The sequence below is a fragment of the Plecotus auritus genome, assembly GCF_963455305.1.
Source record: "Plecotus auritus genome assembly, chromosome: 7".
In the NCBI taxonomy this organism is placed as follows: domain Eukaryota; kingdom Metazoa; phylum Chordata; class Mammalia; order Chiroptera; family Vespertilionidae; genus Plecotus; species Plecotus auritus.
In genome coordinates, this window is record NC_137774.1 from 22,789,745 (window position 1) to 22,815,541 (window position 25,797).

A 25,797-nucleotide genomic window follows, 5' to 3' on the forward strand; every position below is an offset into this window, starting at 1 on the left:
CTGTTTGGTTTTTTTATATTTTATATCTCTTTTTTGAAGTTCTTATTTTGTTCATGTGTCATTGTTCTGAGCTTGTTGAGCATCTTTATGATGGTTATTTGGAATTCTTTGTCAGATAATTCATATACCTCCATTTTTTTTTTCCTGCTTTTGATATTCCCAAGAGAACCATAATAGAAGTAGTGGTAGCAGCACCAGCAGTAGTGTTAGTAGTAATAGTAATGGTAATAGCAGTTAACATTAATGGTGCTCTTACTAGTGCCAGTCATCATTCAAAGCTATCTAAATTGGTTAATGAATTTAATCCAACCACAACTCTATGACATATTATTGTTTTCCTCATTTTATAGATAAAAAATGTAATACACAAAAACTTTAATGTATGTTTGCAATAGTCATGTTGTAGCCACATTGGTTTTAAACAAATCAAGGTAAGTTTGACACGCAAAATTCACTTCCCCCCTCCTTTTTAGTTATTAGAAAAGTTAAAAGAACGTTGGCTCTCCACTGGTTTATGGCATAACCTGGAGTTGGTGAAGACTGTCATTGTAGAACCACAGGGAGGAGAAAAAACTGATTTTGATGAATTACTACAGGTGTACTATGATGCGATCAAGTGCAAAGGAGAAAAAGGTAATTGGAAATAATTGGATGACCAATGAAAAAAGATTTTTTACTATAAAGTAAGAAGTTGGTGCTATTAGAACATTATTTGTGTTATCTTTTTAAAATTCATTTAAAGGAAGAATTATATGTTATACTCCTGAGTAAAAAGAAAATAAGTGAAAGAAATTTTTTATTTGGAGTTATTCTGTGAATATTTTCAATTGGGGAAACATTCAGTTATTATTCCATAGTCATCCCTACACTACCCACAATGTGTTGTGAAAAAAGGCAGGTAGAGCAGGCCTAAAGATCTTCCTTATTAGCCAAATGAGCCCTACATTTTGATGCAAATAATATACTTTGTGTTTATATTCTAGTACAGTGGTCGGCAAACCACGGCTGGTGAGCCACATGCGGCTCGCTCGTGAGCCGCGGTTTGCCGTTCTTTTGACTAATGAGTTTGCCCACCACTGTTCTGGTACATAAGGTAAACTTGAGTTTTCAAAACATAAGTGAAGACTGAATATGAAAGTTAGAGAATGTCAATTTATCAACAATGCAAGATCATAAAGGTACTATAACATACTTGTCATTATCCTTGTATGATGAGTATTCTGTGTGTGTTGTACATACTTTTCAATATTATATTGATTCAATATGATATATTATACAAATTGAGAATTATTTAAATAGTTCTGAGAACTTTATATGCTTGTGGTAATGGTAAGGGTTGCCATTTCAATTTCTAAAGATAAAACTATTGGTTCATAATTGCTCAGTTCATGTGCAAATTACTACTATGATGTGGTTTTACTGTATGTTTCTCTGAGACACATAGTTTGTAAATTGGTTTGCTACCACATTGTACCTAAATGTAATTTTGTTTTCCTCGTTTATTTAAAGACATTGAACTTTAAAAACTTTATCTCATAAGAGTTTTTAACTTTGATTTTTTTATGTTTGCTACTATGATGACTTAATCAGAGCTTTTCAAAATGACAAGAAAAGGCAATTTCTGGGAATGTTGAGTGTGCTTTAAAAAATGTTTATTTTCTGTTGCTTAAGATGGAGCCCTCCTGGTAGCAGTTTGTCGTGGTAAAGTGAGTGAGGGTCTGGATTTCTCAGATGACAATGCCCGTGCTGTCATAACAATAGGAATTCCTTTTCCAAATGTGAAAGATCTTCAGGTAGGCCTTCAAAGTCTTAAGAAATTTTATCATAGAAGTTATTGATTTTATGTTAACTATACATTTTTCTTGTATCTTCAGATATTTTAATTTTATACTGACTCAATGAGTGAGAAATGTTTAGTAGATACTGGGTTTATTTTATTTGTCTTTTCAAATTATAAGAGAAAGTTTATTTAGGAAGTTAGAGAGGTAGTAGAAATGAGCCAGCTGGGCTGCGGAGGGTCAGGAACCAAGTTACAGAAGCAAAAGAAGGGCCCTTGGATCTTAGGCGAGAGAAATAACTGGTCAGCGGGGTAAGAAGAAGGGGAATGGAAAGGCATGGGCGTGTTCCGGAAAGGAAGAGTGCGCCTATTATATTTTTAACTTATACTATTTATTGTTTAACAGTGATTTTGCAAGTGTGGTTCCAGGTCAGGAACAGCAGTATCACCTAGGAACTTGATAGAAATACATATTCTCTGACTCCATCCAGACCTATGGAGGTAGAGCCCAGCAGTTTGCATTCTGTGAAGCTGTTAGCCACAGACTAACAGGGGTCCCCCGTAGTTGTGGGGCCCTTTTTCTATCTGGCTCCTTTCTTTCCAATGCCATGCCCTGCTCTGCAGATTGCAGTGATTTTAGCTGCTCCAAATTCTCTCTTCCACCTCACCTCAGCAGGACCCTGTATTCTGCCTGTTCAGTGCTCTGTGCTGCTATCAGGAAGTTTTACTCAGGAAGAGAGCTGAGAATCATGGAGCTCACCTAATGGATTTCCCTTATCTCTGAGATTAGTCATATGTTGCCTGGTGTCTACTCCTTGAAAGCATTTGCTTTATCTGTTGTGTCCAGTTTTATAATCACTCACAGTGGGAAGGATATTCCCAAACCAGTTATTCTGGTCTTGGCCAAAAACAGGAGTTTTGCTTCATTATCACTGATTGTTTGCTAAACATTATATTTGAAAAATTACTTGTAGCAATAATTTGAAGCCAAAGCTGATGTTATCTTTGATCGAGGAGGATTATTATTTATTTTCTACAGGCATTTGAAGATGCTAGCAATCTGAGACCAAAAATTGAGGTTTTCTGACCACTGAGCTGACTGCATTGAGTATAATTCATATTCCTCCTCCCAGAGCACAACCGGTTAGGGTTTCATACCAAAGTAGGAATTCTTCTCCAGGCAGTTATCTTCTTTACTATTAATATTTTACTAGACACTGTGAATTATATAATATTAACTGTAATAAACGATATTTCTCTGGTTAGTTTCTACTCTTCCCTAACTTCTGGAGCTCCTCAAAATTTCTAAAAGTCCATAAGGGATATCTGATCCTTTCCGCCTACAGTAACATGCCTTCCAGTACCTTTCTCCAGCTACCAGTGCTACCATTGAGAATGCTGATGACCATGCCTAGGGTTGCTGTTCTAAAATGGCCAATGATACCTCTGGCTATTGCTATTGATGAAACACTTGCCATCCACTCGGGAAAATTGTTGTGTTCACCATCAACAGCGTTAGTGCTGAAGCTGAGTGCTGCTGATGGCATTGCTGTTGGCAGTGATACTGTCTCTTTTCTGTGTCTTATCATTTTACCTTGGCCCTATATTATTGCACGAATATTGCTTTGTTAAAGTGGAAAGAGTGGTTTTCCCCTTCTTTCTGAACCACACGTTCTTCCAATGTCTTAAGTAAGTCCCCTACCCCCAAAAAACTAGCTTTTTAAATTGTTGCTTGAATCTTTTCTCTTTTTTGGACCTATATATGAGTTTTTCAGAGCTGGGGAAAAAACCTTTATGGCTAATAATAGTTTGTACTAAATACAAAGTAACAGATACGAAAGGATAAAGATCAAACTCATAATGTGAGTATGACTGAGAAGAGAAATAAATGGTATAGAGGGTAGTGATCAAAAGGACTTCAGCATTTTCTATAATACTTGTTTGTTTTAGTAAAAAGCAAGCTTCAAGAAAATATAGTGAGAATACAGGTGTTTATATGTTATTCTTTCAAAATTCTTAAAATTAAAATGTTACTTGTGAAGAAAAAAATTATATTAATTTCTATTTTCTCTACCATCACTTCCAATAACTATGATTCTGGGCATTGTTTTATGCCAATTTGGGTTTTTAATGCTTTATTTTCTCACAATACGTTCTTCCCAGGCAGCATCTCAGTCTGTCATACAGACACCCTGTAGTCTGTTCTGACATTCCTCAGTAATGATCCTTCTTGTTATAGTTCTCCTTAACTGAATCCCAGTGGCTCTAGTTGTACAAAATAGAACAACAGAAGACAATGAGGTCTGGATAGGGAGAAGGAGGTTTGTTTTAAAGAAGTTGAGCTAGTTTGCCTAGTATCCCTACTGGTTCCTAAAAGGGCCAAATGGTAGACCTAAGAATAATCTGAGTTGTAGGGATAAGGGACAGATAAAGAGGGAAATTATTTTTTTTTCTTTCCTATATTTTATTGATTTTTTTACAGAGAGGAAGGGAGAGAGACAGAGAGTTAGAAACATCAATGAGAGAGAAACATCGATCAGCTGCCTCCTGCACACCTCCTACTGGGGATGTGCCCACAACCAAGGTACATGCCCTTGACCGGAATCGAACCTGGGATCCTTCAGTCCACAGGCCTACACTCTATTCACTGAGCCAAACATGTTAGGGCAAGAGGGAAATTCTTTATTGGCAATACTAGATATAAGGGAAGTGTATTTCTTTTTGCCATAAGTCTGGATCAGTTCTTGTGTAACAAACAATTCTAAAACTCTGACTTAAAACAACAATCATTTATTATGATACACATATGTATGGTGTGGTGGCTGGGCAGTAGATGATCTAGGCTGAGCATGTTGGGCAATTTCACCTGGGCTCAGTCACCCTGCTGTGGTTTGACCATTTTAGGTTGGGCTCGACTGAGTCAGGACTGTTTTACATATGTATCTCATTTTTCATGGACCAAAAGACTAGCCAAAACATGCTATCTTGGCAATGGCAGGGGTACAAGAGGGCAGGCTTGACTGTATAAACACTTCCACATTTTCTAACCTTTTGTCCATAGCATGTCAATTGCCCAAGCCCAAAGTCAGGAGCATTGGGGGGTGGGGGGAGGGGTTAAAAGATTTAGAATTAAGACTTCAAAAAGGAATCCTGGCATTTTTTTTCACAACTAAAAGATATTTGTAAGGCATCCATCCAAAAGACTGATGTTTATAAACTTTAACAGTGTAGGTATGCGATTTTTCTAATTAAGAAGGTCTATTGTCATTTGGAAATGACCAGAATATAGCAGTTAATACCTGAAATATCTGAATATCTGAAATAGTAATATCTGAAATAAATCAGAGCATCATTATAAATGGTTTCTTAAAATTTATAAATGACCAAAGAAGTTGTTAAAAATATTTCTTTGTACTACTATGGATATAAAAGACATTCTGAAATTTTAACCAGTTAATTGCCATAAGCGTCTATAGATGCAAGCAGCGGGCCTTTTTTTAATCAAATTCAAAATATCATGGCAGTTATAATGAGTTCACTTTATTTTTGTTGTTGTTTGTGCTTTTGGTGACATACTTAAAAAACCATTGCCAAATACAAGGTCATGCCCCTAATGTTTTCTTCAAAGAGTTTCATATAGGCTTAGCTCTTAAATTTATTTATTTATTCCTAAAGGTTTTATTGATTTTCAGAGAAAGAGGAAGGAAGAGGGAGGGAGAGAGAGAAACATTGATCGGCTGTCTCCTGCATGCCTAGTACCACCCTACTGGGTATTGAGCCCACAACCTGGGCATGTGCCCTAATCAGGAATCAAACTGGCAACCTTTCAGTACATGGCACAGTGCCCAACCAACTGAGCCAAACTGGCCAGGGCAAATGATTTCCTGAAATGGCTTTTCCAAAACTAACACCGTGCTTCAAATTACTGGACCACAAATTAGGACTTTATTGTTTTCTTTTACATTAATACTCAGGCTATCATGCAAGAATAAGTAAAAGTTATTTATAAATGCAAACCTTAACTATTCTATCGTATGGAAACGAAACAATCTATTTTTGCATTGTTTTCTATATTGCTTGATTTGAATTCTTATTTTACATGTCATCCTTGTGTAAGAGCCATACTAATCTTCTCTGTATTGTTCCAATTTTAGTGTATGTGCTGCTGAAGCGAGCGCTAAATTGTTATTTTAAAAAGCTAGGATCAATGTCTGAGTTAGAAAAGTCATTTGAGTGGGGAAAAAGAAGGCAGTGACGTTAATTTTATGATACTAAATTTTTTCCTTAAATCGAGGTACAGATTATGGAAGTAAAAATTAAAATGCAGTTTAAAATACTAACTTAAGACTTTTGTAGTCTCAATTGCAGAGTTTGGCTTTTAGAGAAGCAGGAAAATGTATGTTAGTGCCAAAAATATGACTTCTTTGGCTGTGACCAGGATTTCCTTTTCCCACCTTGGGGACTAGAAAGTAGTGGTAGGAAAATTTCATTTCGGAGCCAAGTGTGACTTGTTTAGTTTGTCATAATTTATTGCATACACCTCGGGGACCTGAAAATAAAGAAACCCACTATGAAATGTTGATAATGGGCCACTCAGAAGGGCAAGCAGTAAGCTAACTTTCCCAGTGAGAATTTTTTCACTTCCACCTTTTCCAGATGCTTCTGATCATTCTATAAGGACATACTTAACTGTGTAGTAGTTGAGAAGAAAACTTTCTGTGCACTAAACCAAAGTATTTGAGGAGCAGAAAAGTGAACCAAAACTTTTGCATGATCAGATGTTGGTGGAAATGTACAGCTAAAAGAAAAGTTGTTTTCTTTTAACGCAGTTAAGTCACAGTATAATGGATATCTAAAGCAAATCCTTTGGCCAAGTAGTATGATCTAAAAACTGCAAAAGCCTTCAACTTTATAATGCAGGCATCCACATCTCAAGTTGATGGCATGGTCTAATTTCTGAGGCATGCAATACTCAGATTTTTTTTAAACAAGTCAGTATTCTTTTTAAAAAAATATGTTTTTATTACTTTCAGAGATGAAGGGAAAGAGAGAGAGAGAGATAGAAACATCAGTGATGAGAGAGAATCATTGATCTGCTGCCTCCTGCACACTGCTTACTAGGAATCGAGCCCACAACCCGGGCATTATGCCCTGACCAGGAATCAAACTGTGACCTCCTGGTTCATGGGTTGACGCTCAACCACTGAGCAACACCAGCCAGGCTCTACTTAGATTTTTAAAATTGCATTTTATTTGTATTCCTTAGCACAGTTTAGTTTAAGAGTACATAGAAATATCCTCCCTTCATGGGTATTGTGCCTTTACTCTTAGAAAAAATTTATAAAACCATGGCATGAGGGTAAAAATTTTTATACTTTAAAGATGTTCAAGTTATAGCATGCTTTTCACCATGGGAACGACGCAGGCGTTCCGCACCCCCCCAGCCGCTCGGGGCCTCTGGGCAGCATGGGAAGGCAGAAAGGTAGCTCCGTGCCAGAGCAGAAAGGCGGCTCAGGCCAGAGCGAAGGCAGTGCCGGCAGCCAGGGAAAGGAAGGTCCATTCTGGCACGAATCTTCATGCATTGGGCTTCTAGTGTTAGATATTTATAATTAGTTTAATAAAATTTGATGTCAATATCAGAAGTTACAATTATTAAAATAAAGATAAATAAATTCTATATTTGTGTATTATTTTTCTTTAGTAATATATGTAGTATGTTGAGTTGCCAAAATAATTTCACTTAGAAACTATTTACAGTTTAGATAGTGACTGGTTAGTTATCTTAGTATTGGCTTATAATAACCATTACAAATAATAACCATTTATTTATTTAACAAACTTGTACTAAGCACCTAATTTGTACTTAACATAGTAGGTGCAAAATGAACAAGATGCTATATCTGTACTAGTGATATCTGTAATTTAGTAAAGGACTCAATTGTGTAACAGGATGTTTTGATGGGATAAGATATAGGTGTTTGGTTGCTTTGAGAAAGAGAGGTTGAGCAACAACACCTTTCACTTTCCATCCAAATATCCATTTACTTTGATTTGCCTAAAAAAGATGGAGGAGCCAGAGAGATGAGATATGAATCTTAAATCTTATCTACATTGAGATTCAAACATACTAACATTTGATAAAGTGGAATCAAAGGCCAGATTACAAAACTATTCAGATTATTAAGACTTTATTAAGACTTTTCAGAATAATGAAACAACTGGGTTTTTTTATTTTATTTTATTTTATTTTTTAGAGAGAGTGGGAGGGAGAGAGAGAGAAACGTCAATCAGTTGCCCCCGACCAGGGATCGAACCTACAACCTTTTGGTGTATAGGACGGCACTCTAACCAACTGAGCCACCCAGCCAACAACTGTTTTTTTAATATCTGGCTAGAGTACTAGTAGCTAGACTCTGGTGACATAGTAATACACTACACAGATTATAGCCCTTGTCTCATGGAGCTTACAATCTAGTGAAGAATATTAATATTAAAGCAATGAAGAAACAGTTACTTATAGTTGTTATGAGGACTGTAAGAAAAAGTCATAGGAACTGTGAGAATGTATAACAGGTTCTGACCTAATTTTGAGGGTAAAGAAAGACTTCCTGAAGAAAGAAGTTATGTAGGTGCAAAGAATGGATAAGAGTATTCTCTGCAGAGAGAACAGCATGTGCTAAGGCCCTAAGATTTGAAAGAAGATAGCAGTTTCCAGGAATTGAAAGAAGCTGAGGGCCCTAGCTGGTTTTGCTCAGTGGATAGAGCCTCGGCCTGCGGACCAAAGGGTCCTGGGTTTGATTCCAGTCAAGAGCACGTACCTTGGTTGCAGGCTCTTCCTTGGCCCGGGCCCTGGTCAGGGCTCATGCAGGAGGCAACCAATTGATGTGTTTCTTTCATATCGATGTTTCTCTCTGTCTTTCCCTCTCCCTTCTCTCCCTAAAAATCAATGGAAAATATTCTCGGTTGAGGATTAACAACAACAACAAAAATATATCCTCGGGTGGGGGTTAATAAAAAAAAAGAAAAGAAAAGAAAAAAGAAGCTGAGGTAGAAAGTGAGTTTGGGGAGAATGGCATGTGAGTAGAGGCTGCGAGAGATATTAAGGAGTCAGATCATTTAGGGCCCTATATGCCATTTTAAGGATTTGAGACTTTATCATAAGTTATGGGAAACTATCCAGGAATAGAGCCTGACGTTAGCGTGTAGTGGCATTCTTGTTATAGTGTAGCATCTGATACAGAAACGCACTTGGACCTAGCCTAAATAATATGTGGTTACCCAGGGGAAATAGTAAATTTATATATATCTTTTGAACCACTTTCATAATTGTGTTAATCTTGAGTGTTTTAGCATTCATTTATTTATTCATTTAACAAACTTGTACTAAGCACCTAATTTGTACTTAATATAGTAAGTGCAAAAATGAAGAAGATGCTGTCTCTGTACTGGTGATCTCTATAATTTAGTAAAGGACTGGAACCTATAACAGGTTCAATGGGATAAACTTAAAGGGCTGTAAACATTTAGGAGTCCAGCAACATGCTGTTGAAATTGTTAACATGTTGTTGAAATTGCTGAAAACACTTAAGCCAAATCACAGATACGGAAGAAAAACCTGTCACCTCTGAAGGTTCAGAATGAGTTTATCTTCAATTATGAAAACCTTTTTTTTCCCTCTCAGAAAACTTTCTTTTCCCAGCTTTATTTTTTTAAGATAGTATAGCCAATAGTATTATTAAAGCAGGGTTAAGTATATTTTGAAATTCCAAAATTAAAATCTAATTTCAATCTAAGTATGCCATTTAAGTAGATAATTTGTAATTTTCCTTGAACAGCAAAGAATGGGAATAGCCAAATCCGTTTATTCCCATCCCTCTTGAAAAACAAACATAAAAACACAAAATTAATGAATTGCTGAGGTGTTTTTAAATTAAACATTTTTTTCCACATATCTTAAAGAAATGTTTTAGGTTCAGGGGAGGAAACATTTAAAGTCACAAAACTTTAGACTCATAACATATGATTTACCTTATGTGTAAAATATAAAGAACAAAATAAATGAACAAACAAAACAAAAAACAGACTCATAGATACAGAGAACAGAGTGATGGTTATCAGAAGGTAGGGAGTTTGGGGGGACTGGGTGAAAAAGGTAAAGGAATCAAGAAGTACAAATTGGGCCGAAACCGGTTTGGCTCAGTGGATAGAGCGTCGGCCTGTGGATTGAAGGGTCCCGGGTTCGATTCCGGTCAAGGGCATGTACCTTGGTTGCGGGCACATCCCCAGTGGGAGGTGTGCAGGAGGCAGCTGATCGATGTTTCTCTCTCATCGATGTTTCTAGCTCTCTATCCCTTTCCCTTCCTCTCTGTAAAATATCAATAAAATATATTTAAAAAAAAAAAAAAAAAGAAGTACAAATTGGTATTTACCAAAGTCATAGAAATGTAAAGTACAGCATAGGGAATGTAGTCAATATTGTCATACCTATGTGCCGGGTGGGTGCTTGAGATATTGGGGGATCGCTTTGTAAAGGATATGATTGCCTAACCACTATGCTATACACCTGAAACTAATACAAAATAGTATTGACTGTAAACTGTAATTTCTCTCAATACTCATGTCATTGTATTTGCTTAGGGAAAAAGCCATGTCTGAATATATATAGCTACAAGTTAAACCTGTGGATAACTAATAAAGCCAACAAAAACTTTTGTTTTTGAAAAATTCTGCAGTTATTTTCTTGTGTTCATCTTATTATTTTGGAAAGAACAAAAACTTTGTTGGCCTTACTTGTATTTCACTTTTGCTCTCATAATAGGTGTAAGGCTTTAAAAGTGAAATTATCGCCGACACCGGTTTGGCTCAGTGGATAGAGCGTCGGCCTGCGGACTGAAGGGTCCCAGGTTCTATTCCGGTCAAGGGCATGTACCTTGGTTGCGGGCACATCCCCAGTAGGGGGTGTGCAAGAGGCAGCTGATCGATGTTTCTCTCTCATCGATGTTTCTAACTCTCTATCCCTCTCCCTTCCTCTCTGCAAAAAATCAATAAAATATATTTTAAAAAAAAATAAAAGTGAAATTATCACACTTCGATTGTAAGGTTGATTGACACTTAACTACTTCCGCTGGCCCAGAGCACTGTTTGGTGTTTATAACATGTCTTTCTTGTTTTGCATGAAGATTAAAGGTTTGATACCTTGGGAATGAGTTCAGTTTATGCTTTCTAACTCTGGGCCAAATAGCCCCAGTGTGCCAGGGAATATAACAAGCTACCCAACTTATTTTCCTATAGCATCAAAATTTCCAGATGTGTTGCTTAAAATTACTTTATAGCAGGATTTTTCAAGATTGGCCTTAATGACATTTGGGGCAGGATAATTGTTTGCTGTGAGTGATGTCCTGTGTATTGTAGGATGTTTCAATGCTAGTAGCAAACCCTTCTTCTCCCACCAGTTGTGACAACGAAAATGTCTCTAGACCAGCCGTGGGCAAACTACGGCCCACGGGCCGGATCCTGCTGTTCTATCCGGTTCTGTTGCTCTCCCCTCCGCTCCTTTACTTTGAATTTATATTAGTTCACACAAACACTCCATCCATGCTTTTGTTCCGGCTCTCCGGTCCAGTTTAAGAACCCATTGTGGCCCTCGAGTCAAAAAGTTTGCCCACCCCTGCTCTAGACATTGCCATGCCAGTATCTTCTGGTTGAATGCCATTGTGTATGTCATGAATCAAAATTAACAATCTTCTGTTATTTATAAATTATTTTTATCAAGTTGAAAAAAGTCCAATAAAGCTTTTACTGAGAGCCTAATTTATAACTAAATATAGTAACAGTCCTTGGCTTCTACCCTACTCCCAGCCCCTGCTTCTTTTAGCTGTTATAGCTGGTATTTTTACCTCTACATTTTATCTTTAATCAGTTTTAGATATTAATTAGTTATATCCTCTATGAGATAAGAATTTAGCTTACTTTACCTTTCTCTTCCTTTATCCTCCCATATAATTATATCAAATGTTTTAAAATTCATAACCAATATACATTATCATAACTGTGAAAATATTGTTCATTGTAGTCAAATGATTTCCTTCCTTTCTTGAACTTTAACATTTTTCTTGGCAATAATAATACCCTTCGCCCTCTTTTTTTCTTTTTGAAAGATCTTTAACTAAATCATCTATCACCCTTTAATAAATCTGGGCAATGCCTCAATATAATTTTTCTATCAGACCTCTTAGATAATGTCAGTTTTTTTGTTTTTTTTTCCTCCTGAAGACATCCCTTCTGCAGCCTCCTGATCTCCTATTTCTATCAGGACTAAGTAATCAATTGCTTCAATCAGTTGCTGTTTAGGCCCACTTAACTGCCAACATCTGAGATTTCCCTTTGCTGTCATCCTAGGAGTTGATTTGCTTATCTTCTGTGTTGGATCCCAAGTTTCTTGGGTTTCAGTTCTTCTGTTTCTTGTTTACTGTTTCATCTTTGTAGTACACATCCTCTAACTGTTTCCCTGTGCACCTATTTTCTGAATCTTTTTGGACTCCTGCTGGCCTAACAGGCTTATTTCCCATCAATAACTCTGTGGTCGCTTCAGTTTGAACTTTCATCCCTGCTTGTCCATCAGCTTTTTATGTTCATATACTGGAGTTTGAGGTTACAGATGTCTCTTAGTTTAATTGAAGATGGAATCTATTTCACTTTTAATTTGGGGGTTTTAAGAGGCAAGGAAAGAAGAAAGGCCTTTTTTATTTTCCTTCCTGAAACCAGAATTCTTAATTACTTACTAAGATAAAGTATTTTAAAGTGTTATGATCCAATATTCCTTTATTCCCACATTCACATTTGAGAAACTGAATCAAACATTTGTACCAATAATATTGTTAAAGTTAGAAAGTAATACTTTATTTTATTTTGCTGCAAAAAGCTTCATTGTTTCCATTTGGCCCAGTGCATGGGAAAGGGCTTCAGAGTGGTTAAAAGAATGGCTAGTAGTTTTGGGGAGAGGCTCAGGCAAAAGCCAGACACCAGGGGAATGCAGCAGGGCCCCTCAAAGGGCTTGAGGGTGAGCCTTTTGAAGAGATACTCGCCCAGCCTCGCCTGAGGGCCGGCCAGCCTGCAGAGGTGAGTCAGGTGTCACCCATCTTCTTGATGAGTTTTACCTCCTCACCCAGGAAGTGGTTGTCCAGGAAGTCACAGAGCTGAGGGTCTTCTCGGTAGAACCCAGAGCAGGCAGCTCCAAAAGAGCTGGTTCAGGTTCCTCTCCAAGGCCATGGCGGTTTCCTGGCGTCCTGAGTTTTGCCCACTCATCTTGGGAAGGCTTCAGCATGTCCTGGAAGAGAATGTGGCCACCGTGCTGATTTTGCAACTTTAAGAGAGACTCAGCACCCTCATGCTTCTTCTCCACCAAATCAAGTAAGAAGTGGCTCACACATCATCACGGTGGAAATAGAAGCCCAGAGAGAGGTAGGTGTGGGAGGCCTGCAGATGCAGGTTGGCCAGGCGGTTGACCGCAGCCTCCACCTTAGTGGAATAATTCTGTTGAATTTGGGAACTCATGGTTGTTCGGCAATAAGGAGTTAAGGTAGAAAAGCAAAACAAAATGGTGTTGGCTGGTCTCAGAGGTGGTTCTGCAGGTGGTGACTGGATAAGATGCTGGAAAGTCGTCGGAGGCTGGAAGAAGGGGTGTCCCTGGGTCTGTTCCGTCCAAACACTGTTGAAGCAAGAGACAGATCTGGGACTGCCGAAGGCAGTATCAGAAAATAATAATTAAAAATCATATTTATCTTTGAAAGATAAGTTTGAATGTATTAATAAAAATTTAGATGGTGAAGTATTATAATACATCTGATGGGCAAAATAGAAAATAAGGTATTTTAAAAAGGATTAAAAAATAATGCATCTGCTAGGCTATGGAGGTAATAAACAGAGTTTTAAAGTGTTGGGGAGCACAGGAGACTTGGTTGGAAAGTTTGTTAGGAGGATATTCTGAGAAAAGGGAAGTGTGTGGAAGGCCACCTGTGGTTTATCGGAATTCTGACTTAGGGGAGACTTAGGGGAGTGTCAGAGGCAGCGCCTCTAATTATTCCTTGACCTTTCCAAACATGTCTGTGCGCATGCAGACCCTCAGGTGTTTATTGGAATCTTATGCCTAATCTTTGGGTGCCCTTGCTTAAAGGACATTATAAACACATGTGTTCTCCCAATATTACTTACCCTGCTGATTATATCTAAAAGATAAACTTTATTTCAAACTGCTGCTACGATAAAAGGCTAACGAGGCAATCAAGGCTGTCTGGTTGCTATAGCCAGGCAGTCCCTTAGCCTCTCTTTCACAGCAAATGTTGTGTCGCAGTAATCCACTCCTCCATCGCTCAGGGGCTGCTGGTCAGCCCCATCATTAAAGTTTTAAGTATATTTTCAATCTATATTTTTTTACTTGTACACTTTCTCTTGTTCATGTTTGTTTTTAAATGTCACAGTATTTAGTCATGTAAATCTGAGTCTGAGTTTCCTCTTGCTGGGATTAGCTTCTACTTTCTGTGCTTGTCATTGCCTCCAAACTTTTATGCAATCCCTTCAGTACTTAGTATTGCTTCTTTTAGCATCCATACGCTTCCTCCATGAGAAATCTTGCCATCCTCAAGGGTTGTATATGGGAGTAGTACAGGTCTCTGTCACTTGCTGAGTGCAGCACTACTCATTCCTCTTAACAAAGCCTCTTAATGTTGATTCATTCCTTTAAGAGCCTAGTTTTCTCTTTACAGTCGTACCTTGCTTTGTTATGTAAGATATTTCATTATGTTGGTTGTTGTTTATTCATTTTTATTTGACTCTCATATGTTAAAGTCTCATGACTTTTTTTTTTTTTAAATATATTTTATTGATTTTTTACAGAAAGGAAGGGAGAGGGATAGAGAGTTAGAAACATCGATGAGAGAGGAACATCGATCAGCTGCCTCCTGCACACCTCCTACTGGGGATGTGCCAGCAACCAAGGTACATGCCCTTGCCCGGAATCGAACCCGGGACCCTTGAGTCCGCAGGCTGACGCTCTATCCACTGAGCCAAACTAGCTAGGGCAAAGTCTCATGACTTTAACAGAGGAAGCTCTACATTATAAGATATGGGAATGAAATAATATTTAGACTATAGAGGATTAATTATGCACTCATTCTGTAGATTACACCACTAACATATTTTATATAGTTCTGCTTCTAATATATCTCATAGGGTCGCAAAGTGATCAAAAATACTGTGAAGGATATTAAGAGTGCTAATGTTATAATTTCTCAGACAAATTAAGATCAGTTGTGGAAGTCATTTAGTAAAAGGTATGTTTCAAAAATGAACATTGTTCTCTGTATGTCATGCCAATGTACATATTTTCATTGATATTTGATGTAAAAGTAGCCAGGCAGTCCCTTAGTCTCTCTTCGACTCCATAAGCCGAAGAAATTGTTTTTTAAGTCACCTAAAATAATGTATCTATCTATTGAATAGTGTAGGTTGAACACCTTCAGAGAGAGTTGATCCAAGTGTTAAAACTCTAATTTGAGGTGGGCAGCCTAAAGTAGGTGGCCAACATTGGCTAGATGGCCTACATTGGCAAAAGTAGGTTTATAGTTGTTCATATGGAAAAAGACATGCAGATTATCATTATTTTAATAGCTGTATTAACTCCGTGTTTATCGTACTCACAACTGTAAATCTACTTTTGCCCCTTCCTTTATGTTGAGAACAATATCCCTATTGAAGGGCAATATACTTTGCTCTTTTTTTATATTTGAAAAATTTAGGCTATTTTTTCAACACTGACAATTTATGACACAAAGTTTAATGCAGATTTCTCTGCAAAAAGTATCTTATACAAAGCAGCCTTAAAGCATATGTGAGATAAGTTACATTACTATGTCTGTTACTATGTCTTGATTCTTATTTCTTGGTAGATTATTGTGGTCAATTCCTCACATAACAAGAAAAATACATAACAATTGAAAACCATTTCTAATGTTTTGTGTGTGTGTGCTTTTTTTTCCCCTCTAATCTAAAAGGGAGCCTGGCTTCTTAACTCTTGGCAGAAATCCATTTTTCCCCATTTAAAAAAAAAAATATATATATATATACTATATTTGGTTAACGTGGTGTTTCAGAAATCTTGAAAATGTGCCAGATGAAATAAAACCAGCTATATTCCTTTTATCTAGCTAAATTATTTCACATACAAGATCTTATGCTGAGTTTAGAACTCTAACCATTGGAATTTATATTGTGATACCCTGATAAAAGTGTTTACACTGTGAGGATATGGAGCAGTAAATGCCTCTAATGCACAGTCTCCGTCTTCCAGATTTGGTGGTTTGCTATAAATGTTTATATTTTAGGTCCTGTATCTTGGATAAAGATAAAACTGTTCTTCTTGAGTGTTTGCTAGACAAATGTGTTTATTTTTCTGAGGCAAAGTTTTCTTAATATTTTTAATTACTAAGTTTAGCTGGTTATTTGTTCTTAGTCTTGTTTTGAGGCTTGAACTTTTGTGATAAAACTTACAGACAAAAATATGTATTCTGCCTATATTGATTGCTTTTAGGGAGGCATTTATTACTGAAATAATAATGCATATTTATATGAATTGGGATATAAGACAAGTAGTGAAGTAAAGAGATGCATTTATAGTTCCAGCTCATGTTTATTAAACCATTTATTTCGTCAGAAGCTACTTATAAAATTTATAAAAGGCTACTCTTGAACAGAGCTATTTAAGACCAACATGGTTGGGTTTGACTAAGTTAAAAAAATAATCTTATGTTCAAAATTGTGACTTTAATTTCTTGTTGACATATACGAGATAATCTTTTTGGTTATTTTATATCTACTACTATCAGTAGTATACTACTTATACTGTCTGCAATAAAACTGAGTCATTGGAGGACTTCAGGAGCATACTGTTGGATCTCAAGTGTATTATAATATAATGGTAAAGTGAGAATTCAAAACCATATAACTTCTGTCTGGATGGCCTGGATGCTATATGGGTATTTTTACATAGTTCTCTAAGCACCTCTTCACTCTTGATTATTTATCTTTGCTACTCAGGATCTCATCTCTTCTTATATCAGGTTAGCTTTTTTTTCTTTTCTTATTTTTATTGATTTCAGAGAGGAAGGGAGAGGGAAAGAGAGAAACATCAACGATGAGAGAGAATCATTGATCGGATGCCTCCTGCATGCCCCTTACTGGGGATCGAGCCCACAGCCCGGGCATGTGCCCTTGACCAGAATCGAACCCAGGAGCCTTCAGTCAGCAGGCAGACGCTCTATCCACTGAGCCAAACCAGCTAGGGCTATCAGGTTAGCTTTTGATGCAGAAATATTTTCAGTTGGCTAGAATCTATCAAATTAAGGGTGTTTTTCATTTTGTGTGAACTTTGAATTCAGTTATGAAAAAAAAATGTTTTATGAATTAATGCAACATCTGAACCAATAGGTTGAAAACTCAAGCCATTATAGAAGTTAAACAGATTATTTAAATGAGTGAGCTAGTTGAGGGTTGGCTAATAGTTCACATTTTTTAAGCTACAATAAGGGCCATACAAAACAAACTTTGGGCTTTCCGTTTTCAATCTCTGGTGAAAGAGTTTGCCGTCTCTCTGCTGTTCACACACTCCTCCAAAATTACACATACACTAATTTATTGGGGATGAGTGGGCACCAACTGGTTTAAACTCCTTTCAGAGAGTACAATTAAATATAACTTTCTATTTTGGGAAAGCCTTGTAAAATGTATTTGAAAAGTAATATTAACTGGTCTAAAAGATCATTTTTCCAAACCACACTTGAGTTCAATTTCTGGTGTTTACTTTCTGTCAAGACTTAGAAAAAAAAATTCACAGTTAACGTCCATAATTTAAAATGTCTGTCTCATTAGGCATTAAAGAATCATTGCTCAACAGGTATAATATTGTTAGACTGTATAGCTAATGTGAATGTGGACATGACCTCCCAAATAGATCAAAGACTAATCTCTTTGACAGTTACAAGATGGCAGAGCTTGCCATAGGCTTTTTGCTGCTGCACATTGAAACTATTTATTTAGAAAGCATGCCTGAGGGATGAGAATGAGTTTATAAGGATGAGCAGGTAAAAGGTTGTCTTTTGACATTTCAACTAATCCCTTCCAGTTTTTGGTTTACTTAACATTTAGGCTATTTGCTGGCAGGAGAAACTGACTTTTTCACATATGCTTTCTGTCATTTTTAAATTGGGCATTGATTTGTGCTTCCTAAGTGTACAATGAAATAGATTCTGGTGTCATTAAAAAGAGGTGTACTGGCTTCTTACTTTTTCAAACCCTTAGTTTTGCTTTCCCTGATTAAATAGTAATTATTCCTCCAACAGTAATCATTTTATTAATTTAAAAAACCTGTTTCTTAAATAATAAAAAATATTTCAAAGTTAACCTTTATATATTTTTACTTTCAAAAGTTTTTTTCTTCTCACCTAAATTAATCTTTTTAGGTAAAATATTGGCAGTCTTTTAAAAGCCATTTGGATTGTAAAGAGTATTTAAAGATTTGCAAGAAATTGAAATGATGTATTCATACATAAGTTAATTCATTTTAATGAAAAATAAAAAAAACCAAGGAAAGATAATATAATTTTGTTTATTTAATTTAATAGTTGTTACATTGTCTATATTTCATTTATAACTAATACTTCCTAGAGCAGGGGTCCTCAAACTTTTTAAACGGGGGGGCCAGTTCACTGTCCCTCAGACCGTTGGAGGGCCGGACTATAGTTTAAAAAAAAAAAAACTATGAACAAATTCCTATGCGCACTGCGGGCCCGGGACGAGTCGGCTGCTAAGCATGACAGGCAGCGGCACCCGGCGGGCTGGATAAATGTCCTCGGCGGGCTGCATGTGGCTCGTGGGCCGTAGTTTGAGGACCCCTGTCCTAGAGCAACGGTTGTCATAGGCAAAGTGATCATTATAAAGTATTTGTCTGAACATGGTGTAGGAAATTTTGAAAATCTTTAAGATGTTATATTTGATAAGGGATAAATCCCAGCTCTACACCTCATAGGCTGGGTGACATTCCACATGCCACCTAATGTTTTTTTTTTTTTTTTTAATATATTTTATTGATATTTTACAGTGAGGAAGGGAGAGGGATAGAGAGCCAGAAACATCGATGAAAGAGAAACATCGATCAGCTGCCTCCTGCACACCCCCCACTGGGGATGTGCCCGCAACCAAGGCACATGCCCTTGACCGGAATCGAACCCGGGACCCTTCAGTCCACAAGCCGACGCTCTATCCACTGAGCCAAACCGGTTTCGGCGCCACCTAATGTTTTAAACCTTATTTTTCTAATCTGTAAATGGGATAATAACGTATACCACTTAAGATTGTTGTGAGGATTTAATGAAATAACATGTAGTAAGCACTGCACTGTTCATGGAAGGAACATTATAGGAGCTCAAAATGTTGCTGTCATTTATCATTATTATTTAAATATATGTTTTTATTGATATTAGAAAGTCAGGGAGAGGGAGAGAGAGATAGAAACATCGATGAGAGAGACACATCAACATCGGTTGACTGTCTCCAGTATGCCCCCACTGGGAACCAAGCCCATAACCTGGGCATATGCCCTGACTGGGAATTGAACTGGCAACCTCCTGGTGCATGGGTTGATGTTCAACCACTGAGCCACATCAGCCAGGTTCATTTATTATTAACTAGAGGCCGGGTGCACGAATTCATGCATGGGTGGGGTCCCCTGGGGACACGATTGGTCCTCCAAGCGGGCAGTGGGACACCCTTGCCAGCCTGGGATCCGGATCTGTCCCGCTGACTTTCGCACAGGTCGGGAGCCACCTGGTGGCCGCTTTTATATCCCTTCCTTCCTTGTGGAGCGTCTAGGGAGGGGAAGCGGCCGAGGTGCCCAAGGCTGACTTCTAGGAGGCCTGCGGCACTGTCAGCATCATGCCAGCGGCACTGGTCCATTGGTACCTGGCCCGTTCTCCGGACATTGTACCTGCTGGACTACTGAGGGAGTGAAGAGCTGCCGCCAGGCTGGTGGGCGGGGATTGGTCAGTCAGCTGAGCAGCACTCCTGCTGTGGGAGCACACTGACCAGCAGGGGGCAGTTCCTACGTTGAGAGTCTGCCCCCTGGTGGTCAGTGTGTGTCATAGCAACTGGTTGACCAGTCGTTCGGTCATAATGGTCGCTTAGGATATTATAGCCTATATAATAAAGAGCTAATATGCAAATTGACAATCACGCCCTCACAAGATGGCTGCCTATGACCAGTCCGGCAGGGGGTTAGTGAGGGACAACCAAACGACTGAACAGTAGTCTGTGTGGGACAACAAGGCCGGCGGAGGGGGGGGCAGTTCGGGGCGACCAGGCTGGCAGGGGGGGGCAGTAAGGGGTGATCAGGCTGGGGGGGGGCAGTTAGGAGTGACCAGGCCGGCAGGAAGGGGGCAGTTGGGGGCGACCTGGCCGGCAGTGGGGGGCAGTTAGGGGCGATCAGGCCGGCACGCAGAGGCAGTGAGAGTCGATCAGGCCAGCGGGGGGCAGTTAGGGGCAACCAGGCAGGCAGGCAGGTGAGCGATTAGGAGCCAGTGGTCCCGGAATGTGAGAGGGATATCCGACTGCTAGTTTAGGCCTGGTCCCTGGGATCGGGCCTAAATCGGCAGTTGGACATCCTCCAAGGGGTCCCGGATTGGAGAGGGTGCAGGCTGGGCTGAGGGCCCCCTCTCCCATGCATGAATTTCATGCATTGGGCTTATATAGATAAGACCTTTGGTTCCCCCACTTTCCTAGTTTTTACTTTCTATTTAGTTAACTCATAGTCAATTTCTGTTTTTGGTTTATAAGTTATTCCTTTGGAGAAACCAAGATGGCAGCATAGGTGAACACCTAAACTGCTGCCTCGCACAACAATTTCAAAAGTACAGCTAAAAGACAGAACGGACATCATCCAGAACCATAGGAAAGCTGGCTGAGTGGAAATTCTACAACTAGAAGGAAAGAGAGGGGCACACTGAGACTCAGAGGAGCTGCAAAAAGCTGAGGTACGGAGACGCGCACGGAGAGGACGGGCGGCTGAGTGCCTGGCTAGCTTTCTCTAGTGGGAGAGAGACGGAAGCTCCTGACTGCACTGAACCTCATTTCCGACTGCACTGAACCCCATTTTCGACTGCACTGAACCCCAGTTCCGGGCGAGACCCTGGGGTCCCAGACTCATATGGGGGGAGTCTGGACTGTCAAGAAAAGAGAGGAGCGCACGGAAACTCAGCGGAGCCACAAAAGGCAGAGGTCTGGAGGCGTGCGCGCAAGTGCATGCAGAGAGGACTGACTGCTGAGTGTGCCACTGGCTTTCTCTAGCGGCGGGGCGGGGGGAGACAGAAGCTCTCGACTGTGCTGAAATCCAGTTCCAGGCGAGAATCTGGGAATCCAGATTCATTGGGGGAGAAACTGGACTGTCTGGCAGCAGGCAAAACTCGAGGGCGGCTTTCTCTCAAAGGTGCTTGCAGCAATTACCGAGGGACACTGAGACCCAGGGGCCTCATACGGCAGGGCTGATGAGAAGCCAAGGCTGTCTGCTCAGCCTTGAGACTCCGCCCCATCCAAGCTGAGCACAGAGGCTTTTGCAATTTTGCAAGTCTTGTCTCATAAGGCTGTCTCCAGAACAGAAGTTCTCCTGGCGTAGACACAGCTGATCCTCACAGCCAATTGGCCTGGAGATCAGTTCCTCCCAGTGATACCAATAACAATCAAGACTGCACACACAGTCCACAAAGGGGTGCACCAAGAGTGTCCACCTCAGGTAACTGGGGAGGCTGAGCCACTGGGCCATATAGGACACCTAGCACACAAAGCTACTCTACCAACTCAGGGAAGCAACGAAAATGCGGAGACAAAGAAACAGATCACAAATGAAAGAAATGGAGGAAAGCAAACGACTGGATATAGAGTTCAAAACCACGGTTATAAGGTTTTTCAAGAATTTTCTAGAAAAGGCCGATAAATTTAGCAAGACCCTTGAGGATATGAAAAAGGACCAACTAGAAATTAAACATACACTGACTGAAATAAAAAACATTATACAGAGACCTAACAGCAGACTAGAGGAACGCAAGAATCAAGTCAAAGATTTGAAATACAAAGAAGCAAAAAACACTCAACCGGAAAAGAAAAAATAATCCAAAAAGTTGAAGATAGTGTATGGAGCCTCTGGGACAACTTCAAGCGTACCAACATCAGAATTACGGGGGTGCCAGAAGAAGAGAGAGAGCAAGATACTGAAAACCCATTTGAAGAAATAATGACCGAAAACTTCTCCCATCTGGTGAAAGAAATAGACTTACAAGTCCAGGAAGCGCACAGAACCCCAAACAAAAGGAATCCAAAGAGGACCACACCAAGACACATCATAATTAAAATGCCAAGAGCAAAAGACAAAGAGAGAATATTAAAAGCAACAAGAGAAAAACAGTTAATTACCTACAAGGGAGCACCCATACTATTGTCAGCTGATTTCTCAACAGAAACTATGCAGGCCAGACGGAAGTGGCAAGAAATATTCTAAGTGATGAATAGCAAGAACCTACAACCAAGATTACCCAGCAAAGCTATCATTCAGAATTGAAGGTCAGATAAAGAGCTTCACAGATAAGAAAAAGCTAAAGGAGTTCATCACCACCAAACCAGTATTATATGAAATGCTGAAAGGTACTCTTTAAGAAGAGGAAGAAGAAGAAAAAGGTAAAGATAAAAATTATGAACTACAAATACATATATATCAACAAATGAATCTAAAAATCAAGTGAATAAAAAATCTGATGAACAGAATAAACTGGTGAATATAATAGAATCAGGGGCATAGAAAGGGAGTGAACTGACAATTCTCAGGGGGAAAGGGGTGCGGGAAGAGACTGGACAAAAATCGCATACCTGTGGATGAGGACAGTGCAGGGGTGGTAAGGGCAGAGGGTGGGGTGGGAACCAGGTGGAGGGGAGCTATGGGTGGGAAAATGAGAAACAATTGTAATAATCTGAACAATAAAGATTTGTTAAATTAAAAAAAAAGTTATTCTTTTAAAATGGATTAACCCAAAGTATCTTTTTCTATAAACTTCTCATCTTCTCTGGGTGGATCACTGGATTGCTTCTCTTAGTGGCTGGAAACGTTGGAGTCATTTTAGACTTTTCCCTCTTTAATAAGCTCCACATCTACTTTGTCACTTAAGTTCTCTAGGTCCACAATGTGTTACAAACTGGGCCTCTTTGCCATTCCTTTTGCCTTTCCAGGTAAGGCCCTCATCACTCTTGCACCAAATTCATAGTGTGTTTTCATTCCTCAACTCCTCTTCTATATACTGTAATCAAAGTTCATATTTTAGCACTTATATTTACTTGATGGCCATTTGCACTCATATTTTTTCCTGATCTTTGTAAGCTCTTATTAGGAGGCAGAAAATATTTTTAACTCGTCTTTGTATTTCTATTTCCTTTCACAGATCTTGCACACAGTCAAAATTGTAAATATTGAACTGAATTGAGTGTTTCTTTAAGCTACCAAAAATTTCTTCCTTGTATTATACCAGTTTTTCTACTTTAAATGTTATATTTTTAATATTTCTACAACATTTTTATTTAGGTTCCTTTGTTAAGCTTTATTGAGGCATAGTTAACTCTGTGGCTGGCATTCTCGAGAGCTGCTTAAAATATGTCCTTTTTTTCATTCAGTTAGTGTATAAAAAATTGAAGTCATAATACATAATTTCCTTTCACTCAGAACTTGCATTTTACTTTTTCAGGTGAACTTTATACAGGAAAAAGCTTATTAACTTATATATTTGAATAGGTCAGTCTGAATTATGTATACCATACCTTCTGACCTTGTAGAAAAGTAGTTTACTCTAGGGACTATGTAATTTTAAAGATTTTTCTGAAGACCAGATGAAAGCTGGGTTTTAGTACCCTTTGGTATGACATTGCTTTTACTAGGAATGTATTTTTATGCCCTGTAATTAATTCTGAGTCTCTTTGAAAAGGGATATGATTATAATATCAAATTCAGTGACTAGATAGCAGAATTTATTATGATTTCTTTTCCAGCAAAGAAGTAGTTTAGTTTAACACAGTCTCTGTGAGTTACTCCCAAGATAGAAAATGAATGAAAACTCAGTCATTTGGAAAAGTGAGAGATTGTTGATATCCTTTAATAAGTGGAGCCATTGAGGCAATAAATAATGTATCAAATGCATTCGTATTGTTTCAACTCTCAATCTTAAATTTTATTAGATCATTGCTGACTGCTTTCATTCTTTTACACCAGTGTCTTTGTTGTGTTTGACGTTATTTTGCTCTTATTGATGTTTCATTGCTTCTATTGATCTGTCCTAAGATTTACTAGCTAATTCTGCCTTTTCCAATCTGTTATTAAGCCCATCCAATGAATTTTTATTTATTATTGTATTTTTAAGGTGTAGAATTTTCATTTGGTTCTTTTTTATAATTTCCACTTCTCTCTTGAGATCCCCCAAGTTCATTCATTAAGTCACATGTTTTAAAATTATTTAAATATAACAGCTACTTTAAAGTCTTTGTTAATTCCAACAGCTGGGCCCTTTCTAGATTCATTTCTATCGACTATCTTTTTTCCCCCTGATTATGGGCCACATTTTTCTAATAATTTTTATTTTATGTTGGACATTATAATTGGTACATTATAGTGATATGGATTCCATTATTCTCTGAAGAATTTTGATTTTTGTGGGTTTTTTTGTTGTTGTTGTTTTGTTTTTGTGGGGTGGTCAGTTAGTAGTCAGTCATCCTAAACTTATATGGGCATGGTTTAACAATTTGTTAGGAGAGATATGGGAAAACCTCAAAGGACACAACCCTTGAACTGTTGTCTCCCTGTGGTTCTTGTCAGGGTTTAGTTTAAGTCTTTTGGCAGGCTGGTTTATAATTGACATTGCTCTAAATTATGGACTGTATTCCTAACATAATACCTGGCCATGTGTATATGTCTGTGTGTGTATATGTTATTTTTTAAAATTAATAAATATATATATGCAAAATTTTCATGTCAAAACTTATACATCTGTTTTTAATAATCAAATATTTATCTCAGAGTAAATGTAATATGTTAAATTGATCCATTTGGTGGACATTTATGTTGTTTTCTATTTTTCTTCAGTTCAAACAAAGATGCAATGAATATCCTTGTACATATTATCTGTCTTTTCTTGTGGGAAAATATAAGCACATTTGGTAAATATTTGTCAGTATTGTACGAATAAAAACAATGGGATTGTTAAATTTACATTTCTTTGCTTACTAGTAAAGTTAAGCATATTTTCATGTGGGTTACCAGCCATTTATCATTTATTTTTGATGACTTGCTTTCTCACAGACATTACTCACTTTTCTCTTTGGTAGGTAGCTGAGATTTTATTATTGGTCATGTGTATGAGCTCATTGTATATTTGATGACAAAACCTTTCTCCAGTTTTTAATTTGCCTTTCAATGTTACTTGTGGTGGTTTGGGACCATGAAAGATTTTTTAGAAATATATTTTTATTGATTTCAGAGAGGAGGGGAGAGTGAGAGTGGGGGGGGGGAAGAAAGAAAGAGAGAGAGAGAGAGAGAGAGAGAGAGAGAGAGAGAGAGAGAGAGAGAAACTTCAATGATGGCACAGAATCATTGATTGGCTGCCTCCTGCACACCCCTACTGGGGATCATGCCTGCAACCTGGCATGTGCCCTTGATTGGAATCGAACCCGGGACCCCTCAGCTCTATCCCCTGAGCCAAACTGGCTCGGGCTGAAAGATTTTTAATCAGGAGGTGAGAGGTCCAGCTTTTCATATACCTGTTGGCCATTTGTATGTTTTCGAATTTTGGGTATAAACCTCTTATCAGACATATGGCTTGTAAATATTTTCTCATGTTCTCTAGGTTGTGTCTTCATATTGTTGATTAGTGTTCCGGTGCATGGATTCATGC

At 38.3% G+C, this 25,797-nt stretch overlaps 1 protein-coding gene across 1 annotated transcript in view; it reads left to right on the forward strand.

The window, feature by feature from the left end:
* BRIP1 (BRCA1 interacting DNA helicase 1) overlaps positions 1-25,797 on the forward strand; it is a gene marked incomplete at its 3' end in the record, with an annotated part of 115,392 nt that overhangs the window by 75,401 nt on the left and 14,194 nt on the right. Inside the window, exons 15-16 of the mRNA XM_080680033.1 lie at positions 474-633; positions 1,672-1,793. Coding sequence (XP_080536159.1) covers positions 474-633; positions 1,672-1,793 — 282 coding nt within the window. The remainder of the gene's footprint in view (positions 1-473; positions 634-1,671; positions 1,794-25,797) is intronic.